This window comes from Artemia franciscana, chromosome 3 (assembly GCF_032884065.1).
Source record: "Artemia franciscana chromosome 3, ASM3288406v1, whole genome shotgun sequence".
Classification (NCBI taxonomy): Eukaryota; Metazoa; Arthropoda; class Branchiopoda; order Anostraca; family Artemiidae; genus Artemia; species Artemia franciscana.
Window position 1 is genome coordinate 1125274 of NC_088865.1, and position 12042 is coordinate 1137315.

The 12042-nt window shown below is 30.6% G+C and overlaps 1 protein-coding gene across 3 annotated transcripts in view; it reads left to right on the plus strand.

Annotated features, from left to right (window-relative positions):
- LOC136024722 (endoplasmic reticulum-Golgi intermediate compartment protein 1-like) overlaps positions 1-4738 on the plus strand; it is a 57530-nt gene extending 52792 nt beyond the window's left edge. Inside the window, exon 8 of one of the 3 annotated variants that reach the window (XM_065700149.1) lies at positions 3493-4738. In XM_065700149.1, the coding sequence (XP_065556221.1) occupies positions 3493-3600 (108 nt within the window). In that variant the 3' untranslated portion in view covers positions 3601-4738. The remainder of the gene's footprint in view (positions 1-3492) is intronic. The other 2 variants (XM_065700151.1, XM_065700150.1) reach the window with 2 other exon arrangements.
- The last annotated feature ends 7304 nt before the right edge of the window (positions 4739-12042 follow it).

Below are 12042 nucleotides of genomic sequence, written 5' to 3' on the forward strand. Positions count from 1 at the left end.
TATTATTATTATTTGCAGCCATTTCGGTACTCTTTGTGGCCATATCTAAAACTAGACAAAATGAACCAACTTTAACAAATTTTCTTGCGTCCACCTGATGCAGAATGTAATTGAGGCAAGACCAAACTCACTATTTTATAAGTTGGAGTGACAATAATTTTGAAACAAAATTTTTACAAAACCCTTCAAGGTTTTCTTCAAAATTTTTTCAAGTAAAGGTTCAAAAACTGTTTATAGTGACGAAACTGGGTAAAGAACTAGCAGCTTTTTTTATTAAAAAAAATCAATGAAAAAAAACAACTGCGAAATCACTGACAAACTTAATAACCACACTAACAAAGCTCGTTGGCTCATTACTAATATATGTAAGAAAAAAATTTGGCTCATTACAAATATATATAAGAAATAATATTTATTTCTTGCATTACAATATGTAAGAAATAAAAACAAATAAATAAGGCTTAATACAAACATAATAAAAATGTAAGAGATTGGTAAAGATCACAAATGCACAGAGAGGTAAAGATCAAAGATACAAAGAGGTAAGAGAGAGAGGTAAAGATCACAAATGCACAGCAGTTGTCACCCACAAAAAATCAAACTTAAATAAAGAGCACGTGGAGCTAACAGGGAGCAGCAGATTTTAGAATGGAATCCAGAAATGAATCCAGCATAAAACCTCACTTATTCATTTCTGTTTTGTAATGAATTGGAATTTGAATTTAATGAGAAATTACATGTAATTGGAAATAAAATTGAATAAACGTGATTGGAAAATTGTTTTCTCAAAATACCCAATCTACCCTTCATAAATTAAGCCAGGTTTTAATTCGTCAAGATTTATTTTTTAACAAAAATTAAGCTTACAAGCTTAAAAAAATTATTTTTTTAGGTAAGTTTTAAGAAGAAGCGGCAAATATAAATGACGTTGTCATAACGTCATAACACCGGTATGACTTAAAAAGCGTCATCATAGCGGGAATCCTGGGCCTAGGTTAGTGACTGGGTAAAAGCAATATTTGTGAAATTCCCCAAGATAAAAACCTCCTTTAGACATCTAGGATAATGTACAACTTACCAGAACCTAAAAACAATCTAAAGCTAGAATAAAAACTAGCAAATGCAACGGTGTAAAGTAAATGCGACGGTACAACAGTAAATATAGATTTCAAAGGGCCCGTCAATCGGATGGATTGAAATTTCTTGCATGACTTTTTCCAACAAGGTGTGACAAATTCGCCATTTTTTAAACATTTACTAGACGCACATTTACTTACAGCCATATCAGCAGTTTTTTTTTTTTTTTTTTTTTTTTTTTTTTTTTTTTTTTTTTTTTTTTTTTTTTAGCTATATTAGCTGCTAATTCGTAATCAGGGAGCTTCGAAACCTTGATGACGATTTATGGAGAGAATTAGACTCTGTTTGTATTATGCACTTAATGCCCCTCACTATCTATTTATTATCATAATATATATATATATATATATATATATATATATATATATATATATATATATATATATATATATATATATATATATATATATATATATATATATATATATATACATATAAATATATATATATATATATACATATATATATATATATATATATATATATATATATATATATATATTATATGTATATATATATATATATATATATATAATATATATATATATATATATATATATATATATATATATATATATATATATATATATATATATATATATATATATATATATATATGTATATACTCATTGCTTACTTTACGCTAGTTCTTCTTTGTGAGAACGAGAGTTAAGCAGGAAAACATATAACATTCGTTTGAACTGGGACTAGGTGAAAGATAACCAGAAATTACTTTTTATATATATATATATATATATATATATATATATATATATATATATATATATATATATATATATATATATATATATATATATATATATATATATAATATATGTAATATATAATATGTATATATATATATATATATATATATATATATATATATATATATATATAATAAATAAACCCAAAACTTTCAGACAAACGAAAAAGACTCAGGGAAAGAAAATACTCTGTGTCACTACATCACTGGTTGATTTGCAAAAAGACGATTTGTTTTTGTTTATATTTTATGTTTCTTCATTTATATTTTTCTTCCCAATTTAAGTTTAACGAATATTTTACAAAGACAAAGTTTAAGAGTATTATAAACATAAATTGTCCACTATAACAATAACAAAATAGCTCTATTGTCTAATTGTGCAAAGCTACTTTAACAACATGATTAGTAATTAGTTTTACGATTTCTATTAAATTAAAAAGAGGGAAATCCAGTTTTATCTTAAAACAAATCCATGCCCCCCTTTCTTTCTTCACTTTTGTGGTTTAGGCCCTGCTTTTGGATGATTGTTTAGATTTTAATGGATAGGTGGTGTAACCGCAGAATCGTGGAAAAGAAAAAAGGCCAGATTTTACAAAATTGCGTAGTAAAATCTTATCATTGATAGGGAATGAATAAATACCAGTTACTTAGAATCTGGCCCATATTCTTTTTTCCTCTCTCTGTGGACTAACCGTTGGAGTTATCCTCTTTTTTTCAAAAGCAATAACTATTTATTGCCAAGTCTTGACTTCAAATTTCGTTTTTCACTTGCTTGTTTTTTACCTTGAAAATCCTACATGAATCTCGGTTTGACAGTTTTTAATTAGGCCATGACCATGATTAAATGTAAATTCTATAGTTGTGAAGTCTCATTACATGAATTATGTACCTTTGATGTCCTGCAGGAATCTTGGTTTGACAGTTTGACAGAAGTTTGACTTAATTTGACATTAGTACTGGACCACCATTAAATTGTAATATTCCAATTACCATTGTTTTTTGCCCAAAAATCATTTATTATGTTGCTATACTAAAACCTGGGCAAGGGAGTGGTGGTATCCCACAAAGATTGACCGAAAACTTTTTTTGTTTTATGTTACAGAAAAGCTTAGACTTTATACTGTGTTTTTCTATTTTTCTAATTGTCAGTCAGTTTTTTCTAATTGTCTGATTATGCTATAACTATAGAATTCTAATTACCAGTATAGTTCGGCTAGCAGCTGTTTGGCTAGCAGCTATTTACTATGTAACTGCAATCATACCTACGAGCGAAATATGGGAAGGTTTCTATCCCGTAGGATTGACCAAAAGAATCCATTTTTATATTTGTGTTACTCGAAATTTTTGACTTTACTTTTCGTTTTTTTTTTTCACTTCCTACTTCTTTTTAATTTTTTTAACATAAAAGTGCTACAATAGTCTAGTTTTTAGAAGTAATACTCAACCTTGGATCATAATTAAATAGGAATATCTTAATAATGGAAGTCTAATTACCAAAATTATTTTCCCTGTCAGTCAAAAAATATTTTTTATGTGACTATAAAACAATTAATTTTGGTTTGTGTTTATATTCCCTTTTTCTCTTTCAGGTTTGTGCTATAGTTGGTGGTACTTTTACCGTAGCTGGAATTATTGATTCATTTATTTTTACTGCTTCAGAAATTTTTAGGAAGTTCGAGCTTGGTAAACTTAATTAATTTTATTTTAGTGTAGTTATACGTACTGTATTAGTTATCATTACCTGTATATGTCAGTCTAATATTTTTTTTAACATCTTTTTTTTATAATCAGTGTTTTGCTCAAAGTACTAAAAACAAAATTATCAAAATTAATTTATTTTCTGTGGTTGGGGTAGTTTTTCAAGTTTTCAGCCTTTGGGCCTCCTAGTGCATTCCTTATATTACTGGTGGTAAGATGGATCTGTTAAGGCCCATAATTTAGCTGTTTTTCTTTCTTTCTCTTTTTCTTTTTTTCTCTTTTGTATTTTATAGAAAACAAAATTTTTGGTTTGTTTTTCATTTATATTATTATAATCCTGAACCGTTTGTTTAAGTTCTTGGTGAAATTTCCTAAATGTAAGAATGAATATCTAAGAGTAGCAAAAAGGTAATCTCTCTCTCTCTCTCTTGATTTTCTATTGCATGTTATCTTACTTGCTGCTCTGCATTCCTTTTTACTATTTTGTCAATTTTTTTTGTATTAGAAAAATGGTAACAAATTTAATTTAAGCCACAGAAATTCCAACAAATACTTGAAATTTAATTAATAACATTTATCACATAAAGAAGACTTCCTACTTACTTCCATTATGACTTTTTTAAGAGTTGAAACAAGTCGTACTTACTTTAAGTTTGTTTGTTTGTTTACTTAAAACTTTCTTTAAGGCTTAAAGTAAGTCTTGCTCAATTTCAGTTTACTTATTTACTTTAAGATGTTACTTAAGACTTTCTTTGCTACTTACCTTATAAGAAGCAGGGTTTCCTACATAGCTCCATTTTCATTTGGGTTTGACATTTTGGCCCTCTGCCAAACCCTTGGTCTGTATTTTTCAAGTTTTGGATTTTTTTTTCTAATTTTTAATTAATTGCATAGCCTTCCATTAATAAGTATTTCAGTAAATTATTTGTATGCATTTCTTCTGGAGGTGTGAGAACAATTTATGAAATCTAGAGGGTTGTAAATATAAAAAAGGGCTAGGAGTTTTTAACGCAGACAAAGTGTTAAAAGATTTTGTGAAAGTGTTAAAGTAATTGTTAGTAGTTTTAGCATATTGCGATCACGGACAAAGCTTTTACCCTTGTTTCCTCTTATTTTTTTTTGTGCTGCTGCGAATCTAAAAAAAAATAAAAAATAAAAAAAAAATAAAATAAAATTTGGATGTCAATTTTGCATCTAATACACTTCTTACCTTTACACCAATATTTGTAATTGATTGTTGCATTCCAAGCAGGAGATCAGATATTTACAGGTTTTTTCCCCAAATCAAAGCTGCAATTTTAAGATTGTGAAAAATTGTAAAATATTGCACCGACAACTTAACACATCGTTGTATCGTTTCTATCTAGGAGTTTTTGATGCAGACAAAGTGTTTAAAGATTTTATATTCCGTTCTTGTAATTGTTAGTTCTGTCTTGTATTAGCCATCTAAAAAAAAACTTTAAGCTCTTTTTTGTGTTTGTTTATTTAATCCCTACTCATTTTACATTGTTAAGTTTTAATTTTTTCTAATTTTATTCCGTCCTATTCATTCTCAGCCTAGAGCAAAGCTTCCATGGTTCTAGACTAATCGTGCCTTTTCCAGTGATTAATCTTTATTTGCTTTCATTATTGATTTTACTTACTTTTTTACATTGGCTTTTCAAGAGCAGTACCTTTCAAACGAGTGCATTCTTATCTGATAAACTGCTTTTCTAAATCAAGGAGGAGCAACAAAAATATGTCTCTTCATATGTGGTTGCTTCAAAATTATCTTAAAATTCAGGGGACGGGGGGTGTATAAGGGACTGATCCTCTTCGCTTGAAAAGAAATATTCTTCAAAGTCGTCTTGAAATTCAGGAGGTGGAGGTATAATGAACTGTTTCTCTTCAGTTCGGGCTACTTCAAAATTATCTTCAAATTTAGGAGGAGGGGAATGATGAACTGTTTCCCTTCATTTGTGGTGAAAATATTATATCAGTAGGGGAGCTGCTCTGATATACTGTCTAACATTAAAGTGTTGAAACATTTTATTTGTCAATCTTGCTAAAATGTCTTTACTTGAGGGTGCTTCGAAAACTATAATTATTTAATTAAATTAAATTATCAATTAAATTAATTAAATATGTTAAATTATAAAATTATTATGATTATTTAATTATAAAATTATAATTATTTAATTATAATTAAAGTCTTGAAATTCATTGAAAAGCACTGAAAAGTCTATAGCTGGGCTGGAGGTTGTAGAGGCAAAGAGATTGTCCATATTTGCGTTGGTACTTGAATCTGATAAACTGACCAGAAAATCTGCGTGTCTGGGAAGGGGGAGTTTCCGGTTCAACTCCCTTCCTCTCTATTATGAAAAATCTTATAAAAAGGAAGCTTTTCTGTTCATTATTGGCTGAAGAAATTTGACTTAAAAGACAGTGAATTTTACCTCCCTTTCGTCAACGGTCCTATAAATCAAAACGGGTCATATCACAAAGAGCTCCTAAAACGGCCAAATCACATTAATGACAATTCGTTTGAGGTGAATTCTAGCGTTTTCCTGGCAGGCAAGCAGAATGTTTTTCGGAATCGCCTTTTCCTTGACTTTAAAAAGATAATCTTTGCTCCGTTTGACCTAAAAAAAAATCGCTCTTTCTAGTGACGTAATTTTTATTAGAACTGTATATCTTTATCGCTCTTTCTAATGACGTAATTTTTATTAAAACTGAATATCTCTATCGCTCTTTCTAATTACGTAATTTTTATTAAAACTGAATATCTCTATCGCTCTTTCTAATTACGTGATTTTTATTAAAACTGAATATCTCTATCGCTCTTTCTAATGACATAATTATTATTAAAACTGAGTTTCTCTATCGCTCTTTCTAATGACGTAATTTTTATTAAAGCTGTATATCTCTATCGCTCTTTCTAATGAAGTAATTTTTATTAAAACTGAGTTTTAATAATTTTTATTAAAACTGAATATCTTTATCGCTCTTTCTAATGAAGTAATTTTTATTAAAACTGAGTTTCTCTATCGCTCTTTCTAATTACGTAATTTTTATTAAAACTGTATATCTCTATCACTCTTTCTAATGACGTAATTTTTATTAAAACTGAATATCTCTATCGCTCTTTCTAATGAAGTAATTTTTATTAAAACTGAGTGTCTCTATCGCTCTTTCTAATTACGTAATCTTTATTAAAACTGAACATCTCTATCGTTCTTTCTAATTACGTGATTTTTATTAAAACTGAATATCTCTATCGCTCTTTCTAATGACGTAATTATTATTAAAACTGAGTTACTCTATCGCTCTTTCTAATGACGTAATTTTTATTAAAACTGTATGTCTCTATCGCTCTTTCTAATGAAGTAATTTTTATTAAAACTGAGTTTTAATAATTTTTATTAAAACTGAATATCTTTATCGCTCTTTCTAATGAAGTAATTTTTATTAAAACTGAGTTTCTCTATCGCTCTTTCTAATGACGTAATTTTTATTAAAACTGTATATCTCTATCACTCTTTTTAATGACGTAATTTTTATTAAAACTGAGTTTCTCTATCACTCTTTCTAATGACGTAATTTTTAATAAAACTGTATATCTCTATCGCTCTTTCTAATGAAGTAATTTTTATTAAAACTGAATTTCTCTATCACTCTTTCTAATTACGTAATTTTTATTAAAACTGAATATCTCTATCGCTCTTTCTAATGACTTAATTTTTATTAAAACTGAATATCTCTATCTTTGGCAAAAAACTGGGGAGGATTTAGCTTTTTTTGTCAAAGATTTCGATTAAATTAGGTGACGGTTTTTTTTCTATCATGTATTCGGATCTCCTATCAGAGCTCCACAAGTTATGGCAAGACCGCAATGCCAGTTCTCAATTGTTTCGCCACACAAACTAAAAAAGTTTATAATAGGTGAGATAGAACGATACTCTAAGGTACTGTAGGCCCTTAAGAAAGGCATATAATAACCTATTCTGGAGTTAACCTTATCGTGTGACCCATTTTATTTTCTTTTTGCGACCCGCCGGAGGGATAAAACTCAACCCATCGTAAAATGGACTTAATTTTAATCGTAAAAACTTAATCGTATTAGTTGGTCATATATGTAGTTACGTCACTTGTCGAATAATAATTAACTATTACTATTAGTGATAAGATTATTGTTGAGATTATTCATGAGATTAATTTGTGTCGAAGGTCAACTTTGTTCAATTCACTTCGCATCCATTAGCACCCAATTTGTCGAAGGGTTTAATACATTATGCTCGTTTTCTTGAAAGATTTGTCTCTTTTAGCTGTTTCAGTTTTGAAAATCTTGTATTCTACAAATTTAGCAGGACCTTACATATATATTTTCCCTTTTGAAGTAAGATAATGTACCAATTACCGGCACATTAAAGCATGGTTTCGGCTTTAGACCAAAATAGATTGACACTCATTCTTCTCAAATTTAAGAAAATATACCATCCTAGAGTGTATTTAAAAGTAGTTTTAAAATTTTAATTTTCTGTATAAATAGTAGTGAGATCTTATTAATTTTTCCAAAGTAGATGTTGTCAGATATCTATCACCCTCCGGAAACCACAAAAATGCTCAAAATTATGAGGATAACTTTTCTATAATTGATATAGCTAAGAAAGTGCCAGGGAATGATAGCCCGTAGGTACATTATCTTAAATGGTGAGACGAAAACTGGGACTCAAATATTTTGAATCTGAATAAGCTTTTTTTTTTTACATTACGAATTTTGAGTGGGAAAGGTAAAACTGTAAGGAAGTATGAATCTAAACTTATGTGAAACTACAAGGAGGTATGAATCTCTATCCCATATGACGTGGATTGCAATTTTTTGGTGTCTTGAGCTAGAAGTCACATAGATTTTGAACTGAACCAAAATCATGACCAAATGTCTATGTTTGTACGTGTAACAATTGGGCTTAATTTTTTCCACGCCGAAGGTTGCTTAAGTTGACAACGGATTTACTTAATGATCTTTGCAAAAGCTTGTAACCGCAAGACTTTGTGGACAGTGTAGCATTCTTTTCAAGTCTTCCCCACAGTTTAGCGTAAAAAATAGGGAAATAGTTTGCTTAACAAATATTTTTGCTAAAAACATAGCTTATGTTTCTGAAAATTTTCTGCCAAAAGTTTCTGACAAAAAAAGACTCTATGTCAGGTTACTAGTTCGCATTTTACTAGGTTAGAGTTCCTTCCTTTCTGTAATTTGGACTTAGTTCTTTACTATAATTTCAAAAGAACCTGAATTCCCGCTTATTTGTTCTCCTATGTAAAACTTTAAGCTGAAAGAACAAAATATTTTTGACCCAGAAGTTTTTTTCAAGTAGTCCCTCTGTTACTACTGTGCTTTTACCATTAAAGCTAATTTTAAAGTGTTTGTTGAAGATGTGCTTTAATTCGAATTCTGGTTTGGTTATCTTTTTTTTTAATTTGTTTGATAGTTTAGACTTTTTAATAAATTGTTTACTATTATTGTTTGTTGTCTAAATTCTAAGGAAAATTAATATCTCAAGTAAAATGGAAGTATTTTATAGTTAGTAGGTGTATCTAATGTGTGGTAAGTTTCCTAGAACGCTTCAGAAAAAAGTTGGATTCAGTCTCTTTAAGGTGGCAAGGCTCTTAGAACGAATTAGAGAAGGTGGGATTGAGGCTCTTTAAGGTGGAAAGATTCCTAGAACGTAATAGAGAAGGTGGGATTCATGCTCTTTAAGGTGGCAAGGCTCTTAGAACGAACTAGAGAAGGTGGGATTCAGGCTCTTTAAGGTTGAAATATTCCTAGAACGCACTAGAGAAGGTGGGATTCAGGCTCTTTAAGGTGGCAAGACGAACTAGAGAAGGCGGGATTCAGGCTCTTTAAGGTGGAAAAATTCCTAGAACGCATTAGAGAAGGTGGGATTCAGGCCCTTTAAGGTGGCAAGGCTCTTAGAACGAACTAGAGAAGGTGGGATCCAGGCTCTGTAAGTTGGAAAGATTCCTAGAACGCACTAGAGAAGGTGGAGCTCAAATGATCGAACCCTTGTTTTTTTGTAATTAAAGATAATTACGGTAAATTGCCTCTGCTTTTATTTAAGTATATCAGTAAACATAAACTTATATAATCCGACTATTAGTTACTACGGAATAAATAACTTTCAAATCCTATCTTAGGGCTATTTCGACGCATCTAAAATAACAAAAGGAAATTCTAATCGTGCGTAGACTACTGCACTATAAACTGGGTTACGGCCGATAAATGGCAACTAAAAAAAAACAGATGTTTTTAAAGGATATATTCCCACCACTTAAGGTGGAATTCGGACCCTTTAAGGTAGCCAGATTCCTAGAACGTGCTAGAAAAAGGTGGAACTCGGACACTTTAAGGTGGCAAGATTCCTTGAACTGACTAAATGAGCGGTCTATCAGAATAGACTAGAACGCTGGTAAATTTGCAATTAAGGGAAGTCTCTAAAAGTTGGCGAATTTCTTAGAACAGACTAAGCTCTTCATTATCAGCTTGGAAATGAGAGGGTGTCTATTATCTAATCTAGGCAATATAAAAAATAGATGAATTTAGAACGCTGCATCTTCTGACATTTCACAGGTTGAAATTGTGATTTAATAAACGACCTGTTTCGCAGTTTGAAATTGCGATTTAACAAACGACCTGCCACGGATCAATACAAACACAGAATTTGCCAAGGCCCTAATAATTATACTGCTTCAAAAGGGTAGCTTTTTGATGAAACCAGATTTTCCTTATCGAGTATTAATTCTGTCAAAAAGCTGCGTTTTTTAGCAACGTTTGTTTCGGACTTGAGTACTAAGGCTGTTGAAGAAGAAATATAATTGTTTGGATTGATTATGCAGAGATTTAATGTCCATTGACCGTTGCCTATTTGAATGTAATATGCTGACGTCTGCACAGTTTACCCTACGATGTAAACTGTTGCAATGGTTCAAACACCACAAAATCTCACTATCAGGTAAGAGTCTCGCTGACCATACCTGCACACAGAGCACATAACTCAATGTATATCCTCTTATAAATCAACTCCTAGTATCAAAATTTGGAAAAAAAAATCCCGAAATTCGATTTTTAATGAAAAGATCTCTAAGTTCAGTTATGCAGTCTTTATTCGTAGCAGGTATATAATTTCGAAAAGCAACAAAAAGGTTGAGTGAAAAATCAGCATAAGCTGAAATCATGTGAAAACAGCCAAAGAAGGTATAGCTTCAATTGAAGGTAAAGTTGTCTTAGGAAATCAACAGATTGTTAATATAGAATTCTTAATTAAGAAAGGTGGTCAGATTTAGATAATTATTATTTTTTTCTAACAGGTGTGTAATTCACCTCTCAAAAACTCAAATACCAAAGGTATCCTTCGAGTTGCAGCCATGAGATACCAGAAGAAGAGGACAAAACTTAATACGACTTAGCTACCGAGTAGACCTCCTCTTAAGTTCTGACCTGAAGGGGAGGTAGTTTTGGCAGCCGCAGTGATGAGAAGTGGCTTACAAATCTTCTTGGATTCCATAAGAACCTCTGAAGGCATAAGAGGACTATTACCTAAGTAAAGTAGCAACAGGAATTTGTCTTAAAGGAATCCTTGGGAGTTCCAAACAAAAGAAAAATCTTGAAGCCATCATATATTTTCAGAGTAAATCTTCAACACCTTGCTGAGGAATGAAGAGAGGATTTTTGCCTTTACTTGGGTGCTTATGTGTTTAAAATAGCTAGTTAAAATACTCAGGTATAAAGTACTTTCAATGACCTTTTGCAGGTGAGATTTACAACAAAATACATTCAAACTGACTCAATAGGTGCCCTGGAAAATGAAAAGACAGAAGCTAGTCAGTGGATATGTGTTTACCCCTATAAATCACATATTTTGACCATTAATCTAAAATCAATGTTTCTTCAATCATTTCCACCAGAAACTCAAGTCACGTAAGCCCAGCTTTACTTGTACTTATTTGTAGCTTTAGTTTAAGGTGGCAAGCATGTAAATATAAAATTACTCTCTAAGCTGGTCGTTCACTTTCCCTCCTGTCGCATTGCAAAACATTCTTTCCCCCAGAAAAATTCCCGCTAAGAATTAGTGTAAAGAGCGAGGCGTTGCGGAGGGGACAACCCATTTCATATACGGAGTTATTTCTGTTCGTTTTGAGTTTTAATGTCGCTCCTTACTTTCACTTTAAAAAACTAGTTTTTTTTTATTTAATGTAACGAAAAGATTGATCGAATGTATAGCTTAACTTACCTTGATAAAAGCATTAGTAATGACAGTAGGAGCAGTTAAGATGTTAAAATTAGAACAGCTATAGCTGAGGGTGTTTTTCCTCAGTTAAAATAAGTTTGGAAGAATTGGAAGATAAGCCACAAACCAAGATTAGAATATAGAAGAGATATTAGAATATTCGAATTGAAAATGGAA